The sequence below is a fragment of the Marmota monax genome, unplaced genomic scaffold, assembly GCF_021218885.2.
Source record: "Marmota monax isolate L192 unplaced genomic scaffold, Marmota_monax_Labrador192_F-V1.1 WCK01_AAM20220418_F8-fsc00038, whole genome shotgun sequence".
Lineage (NCBI taxonomy): Eukaryota > Metazoa > Chordata > Mammalia > Rodentia > Sciuridae > Marmota > Marmota monax.
In genome coordinates this window covers 4,838,991-4,859,136 of record NW_026692498.1, presented here as the reverse complement: position 1 = coordinate 4,859,136, position 20,146 = coordinate 4,838,991, and the positions used below count along the sequence as shown (strand labels likewise).

Genomic DNA, 20,146 nt, shown 5'->3' with positions numbered 1-20,146 from the left:
CACAGGCCGCCTTGCAGCAGCGGTGGCATTGTTAACCTGCTGTTTTCACTGTTATGGAGTCGGCACGCCATGTTCAGGTCTACCCTTTTGTTTGAACTTCACACTCCCATTTTCATTTACTCCTGCTGTCTTCCCTCCTCTCCTGGAACTCTGTCCTTGGACCACCAGGGGGTGCATCCCTGCTCAACCCAATCTTGACTTCTGGCAATTTAGTTAAACTAGTTGGGATTTTGGAGTTAATTCCAGAGGGTCATAATGACTGTCAATTCATTTTTTTTTTTCCACGTAAAAGAGCAATTTTAATCTTTTAAGTAGTTCACAGAGTTGATGACCCAAGCAAGTACAGGTCTGTTTGTTAACAAACATCTCAAACTAGTGGGCAATATGATGTCCCCTATATTTCAGGGATCTGATTGCTGTTTGCTTTCCAGATTTTCTTGTCGCTTAATGACAAAGCTATCAATGTAAGTCATAGGAGTTACAAGGTTTAGGAGAATGTGGAGAAATCACATCTCTCACTAGATCAGTAGCCCTTTTTGTGTTTCAGGTCACATTGGCTGATCCTCAACAAAGTTTTAATATACCCTCTTTCATTTTACTGCACTTTCTAGCTTACTGTCCCTTCTCCTTGTAGCCAGAGACATTGATGTCATCATTATCATGTAATTATGTAGTCATTAAGTGTTTGCCTACATGGGTATAGGGAGCACCTTAAAGGATCTATCCTGAAATTGTAATAACTAAAGAAACCTTGCTTTGTTTCAAGATTTGAAGGCCATATAGAGATCTGCCCACCAGGCATGAGTCATTCAGCTTGTTCAGTCAACAAGAGTGTTCTAGAAGCCATCAGAGGAAGACTTAGATCTTTTCATGAACTCCTGCTTGAGCCACCCAAGGTAGGTGATCCGTCCGAAGCATGGCTGGCTAGCCAGCAGTTGGGTCATTGCAGAGTGTGCTCCCTGGGAGTCACGGGACGGGCTGTGATCAGCACATGCAAGATAGGTTCAAAGATGTGTTGCCAGTCCTTCTGCTCCCACACTCATTTTTAATTGGCTTTTACTATATAGATTGTCTAAATTGGTGATTGAAATAGAAATTGAACTGAATACTTGTCTGCTTAGGAAACTCAGATTTTTGTTCTGTCTATAAATTCTTGGATCCTTATGTTCCAATAAAATAAGCGATTTTCTTCTTATAGCATGTTCTTTTCACATCCTGAGGTAAAGTTAAATTTTCAGGCTCTGATCTTTGAAATTGCATTTTCTTGTGAATAGTGGAGACAGTTGGGAACAAATGAACTTGTTTAAGAAATAGTGGGTTGAAGTTTCGGTGCGCGGCATGGAAAGCATGGGACCCGGGTGTGAAGTTTTCAGGAGGGACCATGTGTGTGCGAGTCTAAGAGTGTGGACAAGTCAACCTGCAAAGGAGGACATCAGCGGTATGTGTGTGGCGTTCTACAATACCCAGTGGAGAACTTTGGTAGGGTATCAGCAGGCCAAGTGATGTCCCTCCTGTCCACACCGTGCCTCTTGGAGTGGGCCACAGATTTAGATTAGGGTAAGAAGCGTTTACTTCTGAAGTCAGATAAAGTATTCTGTCTTGTGAGAGTCCTGTTTCTGCACTAGTTCTCCCACATTCCTCCTTCCTTTTGCCCTGTATGTTTGGATCCACTATACTGTACAGTGTGTATCTCCACGGCTGTCTTTTATGTGGGTTATTGCAATTTTAGGATACTGGTTTCTCGGTTCTATATAACATGATTTCGGTTTAACTATTTGGGGAAAGGGGAAGCACAGAATAGGTGTGTCCATACTCTCTAGTCCAGCATCTGGATTGTCTCTTCAGATGTTCTCTAGTGCTGTCATTGAAAATTAGGAGTTTCCCCTTGGCACTTAGACTTTGTGGAATCCTGCTGGGCCGTTTCAGCCATTGCAGCCACCTCAGCACATCTGCATTCAGCCTGTGTTGGCTGTAGACCATAGTGTGGGCACTCACTCACTCTTGTGGAAAGAGCTTCTATTGGTGCTTAATAGTCAGTGGCATCCCTCAAGTCAGTCCTAGGAACAAGAAAAGGAAAGTAAAGAAAGAAGAGGGTTTAGGAGAGGAGAACGTACAAAGGGGAGATGGAGGCAGGGGAAGGAGCAGAGAGAAGAGGTATGTGGTGAAGGACCTGGCCTGTTTCCTAGGTGGCCCCTAGCTTCTCCCTAGGTGGACAAGTAGGCAGCATTTGATGGTTCTTGGCCTTCAAATTCAAGACTGAGGTGCATTGTGTTGCAGCTTCTCTTTTACTTCAGGACTGAGCAGCTGACCTGATTTTGTTAAACCATGAGGAGTGTGAGCAGGCCTTGGGGGTTTTGCTTTCATCATTGCTGTGAGCACACAGTGCTAGGCAGTGGCTCCGCCCACTATCTCACACATTAGGCAAAGGCTCCACCACTGACTTGCACTCAGTCACAATGAAGCTTTGTTAGTTAACCTTACAATTCCCTCTGGAGAAGGGAGTGAGACATCTACTGGTCTTGTTGATGGACCTTCAGAAGGGGCATTGTGGCTGCCAAGAGTGCCATTTGTCACTCTTCTCATCAGACTTCTAACATTCTGCTTCTGTCTTTTTTTTTTTTTTTTGGAGTTGTAGATGGAGAGCATGCCTTTATTTTATTTGTTTGTTTTTGTGTGGTGCTAAGGATCAAATCCAAGGCCTCATGCATGCTAGGCAAGCACTCTGCCACTGATCTACAGCTCCAGCCCCCATTGCTTCTGTCTTTAGTAATTTCAAACTATAGAAATCTCCTTGATGGACAAAGACAAGTTTAGGTTAGTCATGTTTCAGGTTTATGACACAGAGGCATGTATTTTATCATGGATTTGATATAGACTAAGGACTATGTTCCAAAAGCACTTGTAAACTCTTTTTAGTTTCTTAGATTTCTGGTCTGAATTTGAAATATTCTAGTTTTGTTTTTGTTTGTTCTATATGTTTTCTGCTCATGACAGATTGGAATATTGGTAGGGGTACACTTGATTTTTTAGAAATTTATAGTTCAGGGCTGGGGATGTGGCTCAAGCGGTAGGGCGCTCGCCTGGCATGTGTGCTAGGCATGCGTGAGAGTTTGATCCTCAGCACCACATACAAACAAAGGTGTTGTATCTGCTGAAAACTAAAAAGAAAATAAATATTTAAAAAAAAAATCTCTCTCTCTTTAAAAAAAAAAAAAAGAAAAAGAAATTTATAGTTCAGGGAAATTGCTTGATTATTTCATCATCTGTTAAAGCTATGAACAGTGGCTTATTTTCTCCTAAGCATAGAATTTAGTTTAAATTGATTGTGGGGTTAACTGTGTGTGTCTCAGCATGTAGACCTTTTGCTCGTTTTTTTTTTTTTTTTCTTTAACTGAATTTGATTGGAAACCTTTTCTTCCTCAGAAAAGTGTGATGAAGACTACCTGGGGTGTACTGGATCCTCCCGTGGGGAACACTCGGCTGAATGTGATTAGGTTGATATCTAGCCTGCTGCAAACCAATACCAGCAGTATAAATGGGGACCTTATGGAACTGAACAGCATTGGAGTCATATTGGTAAGATTCTTCCTCACAGAGATTTGAATCGCCCTTGATGTTCATGAATCTATAACTCAGCATTACAAATTGACAGTATATATCAATGACTTTCTAAGTCTTATAAAAAATTTTGGATGTTGCTGATTGTTGAAGAGTCACTTATTGTTGCTGTGTGAAGAACTGTATGATACAGCCTTCCAAAGATGACTAGGCCCTCCCCAGCAGCCTGGTCTCATACAAATCATGCCTGCCAATTGTACCACTGGTTTCTGTTCAAAATTTGCAAAAGGATGAGCCTTCATCTCCTTTACATTGGGGTATATCTCATGGATCCAAGGCCATAAGGTCTTTTAGCTTGAGATAATTGTTAATCTCCTCTGAGACAGCTGTTAATCTGCTCATCAGTGGAAAGGAGGAGGAAAACCTCAGGAGTGATCTGGGCTTCCCAGGCCATGGTTTGAGCTTAGAATGCACAGCCCAGCTCCAGAGCCTGTGTTTGTTCTGTCCATTCTGCTACCCACACACAGTACAGGAGTCATGAGGGTTAACACTTAGCAGGTTTCACAAGGTATCTGGTCATAGCATACATTTAGCAGATTTGGGGGGATGTTCCAAATGAGATATTTGCTCACTACAAGATTGGCGTTATAACATGTACCTTATACTTTCATATGCTACCAGGTATAAAAGCTCCTGAATATGAGGGAGTTATCTGTTTTTCAGATCATACCCAGAGAGGGCATACCTTCCGTGGGTACTGAGTGGTAAGGCCAAGGCTGAAGTCACCCAGTGGCAATCCAATACATACCATCAACCATGCCACTGTACTTCCTAGGGCCACTGAGATGTTTTCGAAACTGATTAAGTGACATATTACTATAGAACATAAAGTCTTCTAGATGTGTCACTAAGCCTATGTTTTCATATTGAAATAGTTAAATTCAATTATATTGTAAATACATTTTGTGCTTATAGAAATTGTCTTTTCTTCTGTGATAGTTTTGCCTTTTCCAATACTAACCTCAAGGGTAATTTGGAAAACCCTTTTGCTTTTGGGAAGATCACATGCTGCCACCTCTCATAGTTTTGCTACAGTTCTGGGAGTTATTATACTTGACATGGTGTGATGCACAAAAGCACCAATAAATACTTGTTGGATCAAAATGAAATTCTTATAAATCTCTCTGAAAATTTTCTGAACTTATGTCTGCATTAGTTGCTTTGAATACAAAGTACTTAATTCTCTGAGAAATTTATTACTATCTTTTCTTCATATGCTTATTGTTGAATTGTGTTAGATTCCATGCAAATTTTGGCATGTTGCATGAACAAATACATTGTTTATGCTATTGAGTAGCATCTCAAACCACTTGAAAACAAATGTGTCCTATTCCTAGTAATTGGACCAAGGAGCACCGTTTTTCCTTAATAAATCACTGTTCTGAATCAAAGAGGTTGTTTAAACATTGTGGTAACTAAAGAAAACACTGTTTTTTCTTTTGTAGGACATGTTCTTCAAATATACTTGGAATAACTTCTTGCATACACAAGTGGAAATTTGTATTGCACTGATTCTTGCCAGTCCTTTTGAAAACACAGAAGATGGCACAATTACTGATCAGGACTCCACTGGTGACAATTTGTTATTGAAACACGTGAGCTTATTTGGTTTTCTTTAACTTCCACTGTTTTCTCCTTATTGCAGTATAGCACTTTAGTATGTAACATATTGAGATTTAAGAACAGATTTTATTTAGATTTCACTGTCATGTGTTCATTCACTTCTAATAAATGATAAAAAGTCATTAGATGAACTTTTAAAGAAAAAATATCTAAGTTGGCCTGTTTTTTTGGTAAAACTGAGTTTTTAAAATATATCTTTTGGATGCTAGGTGCAGTGGTGCACACCTGTAATCCCAGTGGCTTAAGAGGCTGAAGCAGGAGGATCACAAGTTCAAAGCCAGCTTCAGCAACTTAATGAGACCCTGTCTCAAAATATTATTAATTAAAGGGCTAGCGATATGGCTCAGTGGTTAAATGTCCCCGGATTCAATCCCTGGTGCCATAATCAATCAATCAATAAAATATTATATATTTAGTTATATTTTAATATTTAACATAAGTGTGTATATATGTGTGTGTGTGTGTGTTTTATATCCCTTCATCCATCCATTATCCATCCTTTGGAGATTAAAAAAAAAATAGAAATGTAAATACTTCAGAGAACTTCTAAATTCTTGGCATTGAGAGTTTGGTTTCTGGGGCTGGGACTGTGGCTCAGCCATAGTGCACTTACCTGGCATGTGTGAGGCAATGGGTTTGATTCTCAGCACCATATATAAATAAATAAGATGAAGGTCTATCAACAACTAAAAATATATATATACTTTTTAAAAAAAAAAAGAGTTTGGTTTCTGATGCTGAACACAGGCCTGAAAGTTTGGCAAGGCAAGTTCTGTGATGTTGAGTGAGAATTTTCTTGAGGTCTCTGCTCTGTAAAATATATGGTGATTTTACTGGTTAGTCTCAGATTTCTTCTGAAGTTCTGTGGTTTCATGAAGGTTTCTAGCTCATCCTTGGGTTACTCTCAAACCTGGAAGATAGGAAAGACTAGCTGGAAATAGCCAAGTACTGGGCAGCTGGAGCACCATCTGAATGAAGCTGGCCTTGCACATCCACTGATGAGCTCACAGTAGCTGACATTGACGTGCAAGGTTTTGATAAGACATGCCTGTTTTTAATATCTGTACGATAACTTCTGTACACATGGAGTTAGTGTAGCTCAAATTTTAAAAGTACACATATTGGTTTAGATTCTGAGTTAAAAACCATACTTCTAATTTCATTTTAATTTTGGTCAGGCTCTGTATTTTTGACCGAATTTTCCCAGCTACCATATCTTGTGTTTGCCTTAGGTCACAGGGTTTGCTCACTTGGGACAGCCCTGTGGCAGTGTGTTTCCCAGTACACACTCTTGGGGGCATGGGTCCTGTTGATTCCTGCAGTATTCTGAGGGTCTGAGGCAAACTTGTCCCCTGGTTGTATGTGTGTTGGCCAGTTACTTGTAAAACTTGCTGCCCATGCACACACCCCTGTTCTGTCCAACTAGTGATCTATTTTACTGTAAAGTTTCTATGTTTTGACATTTAAGTAAATGCTAACTAGAATATTCTTTTTCTTTCTTTTTTTTTTTTTTTTTTTTAGCTCTTCCAAAAATGCCAATTAATAGAACGAATACTTGAAGCCTGGGAAATGAATGAGAAGAAACAGTAAGTAAATTTTTTTCAGAAAGGATTGTTTGATTTAGAATTTGAAGGACCCCCCCCCCCATACACACACCCTGCCCTCCTTAAAGAAAGATGAAATAACTTACATTTGTAACAGATAACATATGTTTGTATTCCCCCACTCCTGCCCCCTTCTCCTCCTCCTTAGTAGAAATGTTTGTGTTGCCTTTGGAACCCCTAGGCCTTTTTGGAAGTCTATATTTTTTTTTTTTTTTTTAGAATAACGTGGAATTGAATGATGAAGAGTCATGAAGTCACGTCCTTCTTGATGGTGGTTAGCTTAGCATGTTTGTCTTACCTCAACTCAGTACATCAGGTTCCCATTCTCACTGTAGAGTTCAGTTCCTGGGTACATGGAACTAAAGAGAGGAAATTGCTTAATAGTTTTTTTCTAGAAAATTTTTTGCTAATTACAAGGCTATGTGAAATGTTAGTTGATATGTGTACGCATCTCTGTCATAGTAGCCGTGTCTGTAGTAGGCATTCCTCTGATGCTCTGGGAGCTCTGAAGCAACTAGCATAGGGCAGGTTTGTGAAACACTCTTTTAGATGCACTTCGTGTGTGTGTGTGTGTGTGTGTGTGTTTTAAAATAGTTGTATGTATTAATGGATTACTATGTGATAATTTGCATGTATGTGTGAAGATCAAATTAGGGGTGATCAGCATTTATTTATGCTGGGAATCTCAGAACTCCATTTCTTCTGGTTATTTTGAGAAACGTGATAAGTTATAGTTACTCTGCTGTGTGCTGTAGCATACCAGGGTTCACTCTCTCTGCCCTCTTCCTGTTCCCTTTCCTGGCCTCTTGTGGCCACTGTTTGACTCTTGTTTGAGATTGTCTTTTTTTAGCTCCCACATGTGTGAGAACATACAGTATTTGTCTTTCTGTGCCTGACTTATTTCACTTTTAAGATCATGGCTCCAATTTCATCCACATTGCCACAGATGACAGGATTTGATTCTTCTCATTGTGTGTGTGTATATATCATCTTTTCTTTATTCATTTATCTGCTGAGAGACATCTTGTCTGTGTGAACGGAACTCCAAGAAATATGGAAGTGGAGGCATCTCTTCCACAGCCTCATTTCATCTATTTTTGGTAGAGTCCCGGTAATGGGATTACGGAATCCTATGGAATTTCTACTTGTCATTTTTCAAGGACCTTCTCTGCTATTTTGCTAGTGGTTCCACTAATTTATGTTCCCACCACCTGCCGAAATACATTTTGCCTTTTTCCTCATGATTGCTGGCGTTTATTTGTGTGTTTTTGATGGTAGCTCCCTCACTGGGGTGAGATAGTAGTATCTCCTTCTGGTTTTGATTTGCATTTTCCTGATGACTGGCAATGTTGAGGTTTTTTTTCCCTGTGTCTGTGGCCATTTGTGTGTGTATTAAGAGATGTCTGTTGAGATCGTTTGGCCCGCCCGCCACCCCCCCACCCCACCCCCCACCCCCGTTTTTCCCCAGTGCTGGGCATGGAACCCAGGGCCTTGAATATGCTGGGAAAGTGCTGTGCCACTGAGTTTGCCCAATTTTAAATCAGATTGTTTTGCCCTTGAGTTCCTTAAATATAGTAGATATTAATCACTTTGTGACTGACTAGCTTCTAAGGATTTTCTTCCATTCTGTCTCTTCGCTCTGTTCATTCTTTGCTTTGTTGTCCAGCTTCCATTTATCTTTTATTGCTTTTGTTACCACTGCTGTGCAGGTCTTACCTGCAAACTTTTGTCCAGCCCAATGTCTCAAAGTGTTTCCCTTATATTTTTTTCTAGCAGTTTTAGTTTCAGGTCTTGCATTTAGGTCTTCGGTACATTTTTAGTTGATTTTAAGAGGCATCTACTTTCATTCTTCTGCATGTGAATCACCAGTTTTCCCAGCATCACTTTTTGAAGAGATTGTGCTTGTTTTTCAGTCAGGTTTATTTAGGTAAAATTTTCATGTGGCAAGATTTCATCCTTTTTAGGTGTACAGTCCTAGAAATTGTGACTGAGGCATGAAGTCACATAACAACCACCATGGTCAAGACAGAATGTTCCCATCTCCCCAGAAAGCTGTCTTGTAGCCCTTTAAAGTTGATTCTCTCTAGGGAGTTTTCTTGCTGCGTAATCTCTACTTAGATTTGTCTGTATCCCCAGGAGAGCTAGGTGCCTCATGACAGATGTCAGCTTTACTTTGTGAGGTTTAATTTTGAAGATTAACTTAAGAATTCATAAGCACTAACAGGGGTTTGATTTGACTCTGTGTGGGAGATTGGCTTTTAGTTTGTGTGGCAAGGGGCTAGTATGGGTAAATGTCAGACACATTATTCCAAACAGAGCTCCTTTTGGGAGTCCTATGTGTGGCCCATTTGACATCCAACCCCATCTCGGAGCCCATCTTGGCTCCTCCGTGCCCTTCCTAACCTTCCATTCTCTCTTCACCGCAAGCACCTAAGTATCCTGTGTACTCCGTCTCCCTGTGAGCCCATCCTCTGAAGGCCATCTGAAAGTGTTGCCCCCACTTAAAGGTGTCCTGAAGCAGATGTGTCCTTACACCAGAGGCTTGGAACACTTTGGAAGCCCCTGTCTAAAGCCTTGCAGAGATGGGCCTTTGTTCTCACCTGTGGGCTGTCCATAAGAGCCCTTGGGTTTCTGGATCTTCTTTTTTCCCTGTACTGTGTGCTCTACCACATGCCCTGCTCTACCACATGCCCAGCCCTTTTTGCTTTGAGCCAGGGTTTTGCTAAGTTGCTCATGCTGGAGTGTGTGATTCTTATTGTGGAAGTAAAAGAAACTCTTAGCATATTGAGGTCAGCCTTAGGGGTTGTGAGCATTAGGTGACCCCAGGCCATTTAAGATTTTCCAGCAGATACATTTTTTTCCTAGGCCAGCCTCCAAGCATAGGATGAATTTTCAGTGGCTTCTGAAAGGTTTTTCTCCCTTAGGAAAAATCGCTTCAGTTTGTACCCCACTATCTGTAATAAAAAAGAAAAATAAAATCTTTCATAGAGTTTAAAGTCTTGATACTTTGTAAAGAGACAGAAAAGTTATAGTGATGTGAAAAGTTTGTCTAAATGTAAAGATGGATCATGGTTGGGAGGATTAGACACCCCCCCCCACGGGGGGGGAATAAAAAGGAAGGAGGACTAGGTTTATATGCCCATGTTCAAAGTGGTTTATTGGCAAGTGCAGATTCACTGCCTGTCTTGGCCAACCCTTCAGATCTCCAGGTCTTACCTTGAGGAGTGCTACTGGTAGATAATTATTTCTGTCAACTGATAAGACTAAAATTTGATGTCTTTTAGGAAAACCAGCAAAATTCTTCCCTCCATTCTTTACTTTTACATTAGACATCAGTGAGAGGTACGTTTAAGAGACTATAATTAGTGATTGTTTTGTATATTTTGAGGAGACTGCTGTCTTGAGGTTGCGTCTGTTCTTCCAGAGAGTGGTTCAGGCCTCCTGGCCTTGCTGCTCAGGGACACTCTGGCACCCTCCACTCCTTGGTTTCTCCTCCTTTTTCTATCCATTGTCATTCTCTTTGGTGCCCTGTTCACAGTATTCACCAAGTGTCTGTCACGTGTGGAATATGAACATTTGTCCTTCCCCTTGTCAGGGCCGAGGGAGGAAGACGGCACGGTTACATGGGACACCTCACGAGGATAGCCAACTGTATCGTGCACAGTGCTGACAAGGGTCCCAATAGTGCTGCCGTGCAGCAGCTCATCAAAGGTGAGTTCTCGCAATTTGGGTTACATCTTTGTGGGATCAAGGGTAAATAGAAGTACTTGGTAGCATTTTTAATAGCTGTTTGTGGAGTTTCTTCATGTGTTACAGATTGGGAGATTTGAATGTGGGTCTTCACTGTTCTTCTGTTCAGATTTCTGCCATCCTTCTAGTAGGTGCTGGCTGGCTTCAGCATGCTGGAAGTGTACCCATTGTTGTGGTTAAACATTGCTCACTAAATTGTTTAAACTTTAGAATATTTTGAGGTCCCCCCAACTTATTTTGAAGACCTCTGTCTCACCTATGCTTTAAATTCCTTTAACTGGGATACTAAGGCATTTGTCAGTATTTCTTCCATATCTCCATCTTTAAAATGAGGGGTCTTGGTTCCTAAAGGACACTTCCCCCCCCCTACCATGTAAATTTAATCAGCTTGCAATTAACTTGAAATTAACTGCAAATGCCTTTTAATGGGAACCCAGGCCCTGAATCCTCTTCAGAAAGGGAACCTCAGGACTCTGTGGACTCTGGGCTTCTGTCCCAGGAGCAGTACTCTGAGACTTCACTGAATATGTGACATGTGATGTCTCTGAAACAGTTACTTCAGAGTGAGCTGCAAAATTGTGCCTCCCAGTGTATCCTGTTTTTCTCTTACAAATATTTGTTCAAGAGGCTATTGCCTATTGCATGTGCGCTAAAAGTTGTCACCCAGTAATGAATCCGTTCCTTCTCATAGTTTATGCCCTTACCAAGGAGAAATGTCATGCAATTAAGTGTTCTAGATTATTTTCAGGGAAGTTGTGGCTGAGTGATATGTCTTGTGCCTGTGTGAGTATGCATCTGTGGGTGGGTGGGTAAACCAGAATTGTCAGATGACCCGCTTAGTGTAGTTAGACCTCCAAATCATAGCCATGGTTTTGTTTTATCTGAAAAGTAGTTGTATATCCTTTTCTCTAAAACTTCTCTAGAGGGTTGAATTTTTCCATTGTAAATGCATTCACATGTTAGCTCAGAGGCACACTTTGTCTTAGAAGACATTATCTAGGCACAGTTTGAGAAGCTAGTCGGGTCCCAGGGTTGGGAAGTCGGCATGATTGTCCTCTCCCATCCTATGGGTCATTGTACTGATAATGCTTTTCTTCTTTTCTCACTCCAAAGATCTTCCCGATGATGTCAGGGAGCGATGGGAGACATTCTGCACAAGCTCCTTAGGAGAAACAAACAAGAGGAACACGGTAGATCTAGTACGTTTTACAAGGTTGCATTTCTATTTGTTCTTAGTGCTCTTAAGTCTTTCCCATTTATTCAGAAAAATGTAAAAGATCTTCCATTTGGCCCAGTAAGCACAGGCCACAGATGAGTATATATCTCTCTCTTTGGAACAGAAGTCAGTATTTCTTGCTCATTGTCTAGTTGGCTCCTAATTACCTGCTTTGGATGACAAAAAGGCTCTAAAAAGCCACCAGTTTCTACTTATCATCATTTCCTTCCATACCCTGCTCCCTAGGCACCTCAATAGCAGCCTCTGCCTTTTATTCTGTGGGGTTTGTGTCTTGTTTCAGGTAACCTTGGTGCTTAGAAATCCTAAATATTCCTGTGGGTGTTTTCTAATGTTACTGAGTTTACTCTCATTTTTGGTAATTCCCAGTGGGGGAAAATTTTGTACATGACTTTGAAACTCTAGCACTAAAACCCTTAACAGAATTGGTACTTTATAGCCAGGGAATAATGGCACTGATAATTTCTTAAAAATTATATTGGACTTTGGAATGTATTTTTGTTTTTTTAATGCATTAATTTTTAAGGTAAGTATTGCTTTGTTTTTGCTTTTAAAGATAACTAAAGCATTTTCTTTTGTAAGCATCTGCCAACTGATGAGGTGGCAGCCTTGACCTAGGAGTAGTGCTGTCCAGCATTTAATTTGTCATTTGAAATTCAGGTGTATTCTTAAATTTCTAGAATATAATAACACCTGAACTGTTAGCTTTTCAAGTATCTGGTAGCCCTGTCTGTTGAGAACATAACTGAAAGACAAGAGGGAAGCAGCTCTGAAAGTAGCTGAGCAGCCACGAGCTGACCCATCTGGGGCCACACTCCCTCAGGGGTCTGTGCCTCTGACTCAGTGGACTGCCTGACAGATCTGGTTAGCCTTTTCCAGACTTGACAGTGGTAGGGTAATTGCTTTTTAAGGTGGATATAGTGGTAGAATTAGGAAGTATGAAAAGTTGTAAGAGTTATGAAGTAGACCTCACTATAGAAAGAGAGCTTTGTGGGACCATTTAATTAAAATGAGCCCAAGGGCTTGGTGTTTCTATGGGAGCTGCATCCCATCAGAGAAACTAAACGTTCATGCTGATACTCTGTGGGTTGTCAAGTAAAGGTTAAGGCATTTTTGTAATTGTATTACCATTTTAGTTAGTTTTGGGTTCCTTTCAGTAATCAAATTGATTCAAATAATTTAAGCTGGACTAGTTACCAAAATATCACCTGTGTGTACTAGGTAGTCAGGGTTTTTTTTTTGTACATTAAAATTATCCTCCAGTTCTGTGAAATTAACCATTTAATTTTAGAGGTTCCCATATTAATTCCTTATTAACAATGCAGGCTAAATGGAGTCTCCTTTAAGGGGATTTTTTTTCCTTGTTATCTTATGATAAAGGAATATTTAGAAATGTTCTGATTTTGTTTGGGAAACTCTTTCTTTTAAAAGTATCCTTTGAATTACTTCAGAAGAAGAAGTCAAAAGTGTCCAGTTAACTTGTTATCAGGCTTTTTAAAAAGACTTCCATCTTGGGTGACTCAGCAGATTCCTCTGGTGAGCAGTTCTGTAGTAAAGGAGGACTTCATTGTAGTCCAGACAACACTCCGACCCCTCATGTCGCCAGTGAATCTGCCGTGTGAGTATATAGATGCGTGCATGTCCCCATGGAGGGCACAGACCCACAGCACCCAGGACAGGTTCAGCCCCTTCTGAGTCAATCAGTCACAGGCATTTACACCTGTGTTGGATGGAAGGTCACCGTGAGCTCCATCCACCACTCAAACTGGAGCATAGTTCTCCTTTGCAGCATCATACTTGGCCTACATGTAGATATTCAACATAAAATGAAGTAGGGAGAAGTTGCCTGTATAACAGATGGGTCACATTTGTGGAGCCCTGCTACATTGCTGACACTGTAATGAGTTAGCCCCACTCTCCGATCTTGCTGTCTGTTGAGACAGGTTGGTCTCCAGACCTCTTCAATTCTTTAGTCCCAGAGCATAAGTCCTTCCTGGAGGGAATTTTGCTTTGTATTGTTCAAGGGCTGCTGATCTTCCAAGTGTTTGAAGATAACTAGGTGTTAATCCTAGGTCACTAAGGACATTGTAATTGCCTTCTCCAGACTATGTTTTTTGCCCAAAATGCTTTCTAGCTGTTATCTTTGTGGGGTTGGGCACTGTGGGAAAATAAGGTATTGTGAATTAGACTGTAAATACAACTTGATAAATACAGGAGGCTTTACTTGCCCAAGGAAAAATAACAAGGAGAATGCCCACACATGAAAGTAGTGAAAAAAGCACTTGCCCTTCTAACATGTTCATCATGGACTTGGCAGTTGGGTAGTGGATTGCTTATCCCTGTCTCTTTCCAAGTAGATAGATCACATCTACTGCCTTTGCTTAGTTGATTTTAGGATGGCTCACCAACCTGCCTGGCGTTTATTTCAGCTTGAGTTCATATATAGGTATGTTGCCCTGGCTGGTTCTTATTTTTCTGTTCACAAAAAGGATGCACTCATTTATATACTGCATACTTATCTGTCATGCAGGGTCCTGGCCCAAGGACCTTTTCACTTATGTAGCTGTATCAGCCCCCAGCTATGGTTGCTTGTACTGCAACATTTTAATTAAACCCTGAGATAATTGAAGTGCTTTAGTCTTTCAACCCCATCATGCCAAAATGTGTGCATGGTAGATTCGTACACTGTCATTATGTTTTTATGTTGGGGGGTTTCTGTAAATTTTGTGTTTTAATTATATGCAAGAACTTCAGTGTTTTTACTAAGCCCCCAAGCTATAAAAATCGGCAAGGATTTAGATAGATAATGAAGGAAGTTTTTTACTAACTTCAGAAAGTTGAGTTTCACTCTCTGCTTCTCTCCAATGGGGAAAGTATTAGTCCTTTTTTTGCCATCGTTGACAGTGTGTGGAGGTGGTGTAGAGAGATTGGAGCACATACTGTGACTTGCCTGGCAGGAGGTTCAAGTGGAAGCAGGAGCTGGTGTCACCAGCCTTGGGGTGGGCAGATGCTGGGCCTGCAGTGGGGCTACTCGAGTGGTGAGGAGATGAGTCTGAGCTCCCACTGCTCACTGATGGGTCTCAGAGCTTCATTGTCACATCGTGCTGGGGTTTTCCTTGGCAGTCCCCATGAAAGGCACCTATTTAATTTTTCTTCTAACAGTTAATAAAGCTAAAATTTTTATCGTGAAAGATGGCAACACCTCAGAAGCTCTCTTTGCATGGCAGCAGCAAGTGGGTACTTCACTTCCAGTCAATGTGGCCTGAGTGTTAGGCACTCATTAGGTTTTTGTTGTATTTTTTTTTTCATTAGTGGTTGTTGATATCTGTTCTTCAGAAAATGTTTGAGTGCCTTCTGCATGCCAGGCATGGAGGGTAACAGTACTAAGAAGATTGGCAAGGGCCCTGCTTTGAAAGACATAGATAAGAAATGAGTGAGGTGCACAGTGTCATCTGCATATTTCAGATGACAAATGCTCAGGAGCAAACACACAGAGGGAGTTAGAGAACATTTAGACAGATGTGCAGTTGAAAATAGATGGTCAAGAGACTGCTGGTTCCCAGTGCCCATGCGCTGGTATCAGAGCACCAAGGGAGAAGATAGAAGACAGGAGGCCAGAGAGGCACTGAACAGCCAGAATGTGTGTACCCTGTTGTCCACAGTAAACACCTGAGATTTTATCTTTTTTAAAAAATTTTAGTTGTAGATGGACACAATACCTTTGTTTTGTTTATTTAGTTTTTTCATGTGGTGCTGTGGATCGAAACCAGCGCCTCACATGTGCTAGGCAATCGCTCAACCACTGAGCCACAACCCCAGCCCTGGGTTTTTTATCTTAATGAAATGAGAATCCATTAGATTTTGAACTAAAAAGTGATGTGATTTGATGTACATTTTTAAAAGATCACTGTGATTGCTGGTTGAAAAGAGTTAGGAGCAGGAGACTGGCCAACTGGCTTGTTAGCATTAATCCAACGCGTGGGTATGGTGGTTCACTGATAATGGACTCACTGTAATTGTCTTGCATTCACGTTAATGGGCTTGCTGAGGAGCGAAGGGATTGTGAGAGATGTCATGAAGGTGGGGGGCAGATGTGGGTGGCTGCAGGACACACCATGACCAAAGATTTTTAGCCAAGAAGAGGAGTAAAGGTGGCACTTGCTAAGATGGAGATTTCTCAGAAGGTGTGGTCCCACAGTGCAGCTGAGTACCTCTGTCATGTGGGAGCTGAGTGGGGGAACTGTTTAGGATTCTGCATAGCAAGTTTTCCCCCAGGTAAGCTGTGGTCTTTCCAGTCATTCTGTTAGTACATTCAAACTGAATGGCTCAGGTAGACTCACACCCTCCCTCAACATGACAGAAAGGTGTGTGCATAGTGTTGCTGTAACTAAGAGTAACTTGCTGAGGAAAACTAGTTTGCTCTTGGGGAAGATCTTGTGAATAGAACTGTGAGGGTGTCACTGGATCTGGCACTTAGTAGTTGTTCTGCAAAACTTTCCTCATCTAAATTGGTGAGCTGATGAACTCTGGTTTTCTGGTTAAAAAAAAAAAAAATCCAAGTATGAAGATGTATTGCATCCTGCTTGCATTGAGACAAGACCCAGCTAGGAGCAGCCAGTGGTCTTGTTCTTCCTCCTTCAGTGCGTCTGGCTTGTTCTATGAGTTGTTCTGTTTCTGTGCTCCACCACGAAGTTGCACTTCTCACTGCACGTTGGCTGAGCATGATATGCGCCCAAGGCGCCTCTGAGTCTGCTTGACTGCAATTGTCCCGTAGGTGACAGCTGCCTGGACCAAGCAGCATCCCATACCATGGGCTGGGTTTTCCTGGCCATCCCGTCCTGTTTCCCCAGCTGTTCACTAAACTTGCTGTGGACTCAGGCAGGCACCCTTCGTTGACAGCAAACTCTGCCTCTGATTTCATCAAGCCAGACTAACAGTTGGAATTCGAGGGTTTTATACCTTTGGGAGGGTTGGGGAGAAGGGGACCAGGTCACTGCAGATATCAGCTTATTGCAGCTACATTTCACTTGGGCTTAGTGTCTTTTTACCAAAGATGGTCAGACAAAGCAAAAGGAATAATGTAATCTTTAGGCATTGATTTACTGAGAATTTCAAAAGCCATTCTTCCTACAGACCTATGTGGGAGTGTACACTGGGCTTCTTGAACCAGTGTGAGAGCAACTTTGAGAGCAGACCAGGCCAGTCTCTAACTCCAGGCTGTTAGACATAGTCTTAAGAGTTGGCAGGTGTCTACTGCTAAGCATAGTGTCATTCTCTGCCCAAAACACTTCTACAAAAAATACAGGAGAGATAGCTCATCATTTCTAGAATTTTATAGACTGTTCATATTTACCACTTGCTGTATAGCAGTTACTATTATTAATTCTGTACTTAGTCATTTGTATATCTTATTTCTAATTGTTAATACATTTTCCCCTAATTTTGTATGACTTTTATGAATTAATAAAAATCACTTATCCATGAGTTGGTGAGCACATTTGTTTTTCCTTAATTTCTGAGAGTTGATTGTGCATTCTGGGGTCTTTATGAGCAAGCGACTGTTGACTCAAAATCAAAGTTAGTGTTTATGGACAGTGCTTTTCTTAGTGTGGGCAGGAAATTCAAATTTAAGTGAAATAGTTATTATATTTAAACCCCACCTTTTTAGTGGTTCATTAGTAATCCCTGGGGATTGCAGTTTTGCCTTATAGGCCTAAAACATCATCAACTATTTTCGTATTTCATCTGCACCATTACTTCAGCCTTTCTTATAATCATTTAATTGGCAATAATTATTAAAGTAACCACTTAAATGGAGTGACTCGGCTCCTTGTTGTATCTAATTCCTGGTGATGCTGGTGATGAGGAGTGAAGGAACCAGAAGTGGGCCACAGCAAGCCAGGAAGCCAAACCGCGTGTCGTGCCCTTGCTGGTTGGGTGGGTTTGACAACTTAACTGTTACTTTTTTTTCTGTTACACATTGAGACAAAAACTAAATGTGATTTTTTTTTTTTCCGTAAAAATGCTGATGCAAATGTCCAAAACTTTCCTATGTTAAATAGTTTTTTACATTTTTATGCATATAGGTTACAACCTGCCATATTCATTCATCCAGTGATGATGAAATTGACTTTAAAGAAACGGGTTTCTCACAGGATTCCTCTTTGCAGCAAGTGAGTCATGCCTAAAGCTTTGCTCTTTATTTTTATTTTAAATGCTTAGTTTAGTTGCCATTTGCAAATCACCTTGGAGTCAGATTATGTATTAGAATGTGATTTGGGTTATTAGTTAGGCAAAAGCATTTACGATAGTGAGGGGTTGGGTACGTGAAAGGTAGGTTTATACTGATTTATTTCTAGGGAATGTTTCTTACGTGATAACAGTGAGTGAATTTTCAGAAAAGTTGAATGACGCACTGTAGAGCAGCAGTGCATGCCTTCTCATTAACTGAATAGTTAGCAAGTCATATCACAAATGCGTATTACGCAGACCTCACAATAAGCGAGTTGTTGCTTAAATAGATCCATGTAGTAGAGACTTGTCGATAAGAATAATAGAAATAAGACTTGAAAAATTTAAGTAAGAGTGAACTTTCACCAACATCCCTGCACCAGATGACTCTTTAAAACAATTCCCTGTTAATGGTATGTTTCTGTAAGTGCGATATTATAGTAACATACATATGCAGTTTTACTTGAAGTAATTCCTTGCCACCTCTATCCTTCTGCCCCCCAATTCGACTCCATTTATCAGCTGCTTTTAATTTGGGAGGAAAAGCAGGATGTAACTAATAAAGCAACAAATGATTTTACTTTCCTGCTGGTTATCAAGTTTGGGAACTAAGAAAGAAGCTGGTTAGCAAGTGATGAACTGTTTTATGGGGAAATTGTCCTGAACTAGGACTAGATGGTCTTGGCCTGTAAATTGCTTTGGTGTGACAGCAGAGTTAAGGAGACACTTTCCCCATTCTGCACTGAATATTGCTTGGCTTCTTTTTTCTCAGTCTCTAGGCTTTGTCTTTTACCAGGGCCTGGAAAAGCATCAGGGGAGAGTTCCCTTGTCTTTTGGCATGCCTTTCATGTTCCAGTGTTTCTGAGGCTAAGCAATCGTTTGGTTTTGATACAAAGGTAGTTTAGCATTCACCTTTCCAAATAGATCTCAAGTGGCATGTCTACACTTGGTTGGCCTCCCTGTTGCTTGACATGGCTGCCCTTTGGTAGCCTGTCTTCTGAAGTTAGAGCCAGGGAGTAGCAGGCCTACAGGGAGCACCGTAGAGCATCAGTGCATGCCTTCTCAAAAAGTAGCACCTTGCTTTCATGAAGCACTGATCAGCCAGGTTGGCCCACTGTGGCTGGTTGTGAGGCCTCATGCCTATAAGCAGTCCTGTCTTGTCCCCAGAATTCTCTTGTATTTACCCCAGGAAGCTCTTTAATAGTGATCTTTCTACTGAAGCACCTGCAGAGTACCAAAATAGTCAACCAGTCATGAGTGCTGTACATTGCTGTACCTCTGGAATGAAGCTTGGTGGTACTAAATGTAAATTGTCTTGGTCGGATGCCTGAAACATCTGTTTTAAAATGTGCTAGTAAATTTGGAACTCCCAAATTCCAGAATTAAGAAAAAGGATACCCTGAACTGTTGTTGTTGTTGTTTTAATGGTGCTGGGAGATCAAACCCCCAGGTCCCAGCACATGCTGAGCATGCATTCTACCCCTGAGCTATGCCCCCAGCCCTGGAATTCCAGCTACTAATTAAATGTAGAATTGATTAATTTTAGGCAACTAGAAAGTGAGTTTGCTTATTTCTCATGATATGTGATTCCAGAGTCATAATCAGTTCTGAAGAGTTTTCTAACGTTTGTTTTGTTTTGTTTTTACTGATGCTGACTTGTATATAAAATAATCCGAGTCATAAAACTGACTGAAACAACCCTCACCTAGTTCCTGCCCAGTCTTGTGAATTTTATTCACACCTCATAAACCTCTAGAAATAGAAAGAGTATCATTCTTTTCAGATTGACAGGCTTCCATAAGCTTTCCTTTGTATAAGGCAGCTGTGGGTCATTTGAAAATAAGAAGTAGGATCAAAAGCATTATTTATTTAGTCATTTATGTTGGGGAGAGTGCAAGTCTAGGTTAATTTGATATTTCATCATCATTATCATTTTAAACAGAATATTAGCATGTGTAGCAGCTTAAAATTCTCATTCACATGTGAAGTTGAGCCTTTTGTAGCCAAAGCCCCCAGGTGTAGAGAGCCCAGTGAAAGTCATTTTGCAAGTGAAATGGTTATTATATTTAAACTGCACCTTTTTAGT

General features: G+C 40.9%; 1 protein-coding gene across 18 annotated transcripts in view; it reads left to right on the top strand.

Moving 5' to 3' along the window:
• The window catches only part of Ppp6r3 (protein phosphatase 6 regulatory subunit 3), a 125,473-nt gene that overhangs the window by 78,700 nt on the left and 26,627 nt on the right, over nt 1–20,146 (top strand). For 12 of the 18 annotated variants that reach the window (XM_058579658.1, XM_058579656.1, XM_058579655.1 and 9 more), the window contains exons 11-17: nt 767–896; nt 3,424–3,576; nt 5,064–5,213; nt 6,763–6,827; nt 10,441–10,556; nt 11,709–11,794; nt 17,916–18,002. In XM_058579658.1, coding sequence (XP_058435641.1) covers nt 767–896; nt 3,424–3,576; nt 5,064–5,213; nt 6,763–6,827; nt 10,441–10,556; nt 11,709–11,794; nt 17,916–18,002 — 787 coding nt within the window. The remainder of the gene's footprint in view (nt 1–766; nt 897–3,423; nt 3,577–5,063; nt 5,214–6,762; nt 6,828–10,440; nt 10,557–11,708; nt 11,795–17,915; nt 18,003–20,146) is intronic. The other 6 variants (XM_058579663.1, XM_058579662.1, XM_058579661.1 and 3 more) reach the window with 1 other exon arrangement.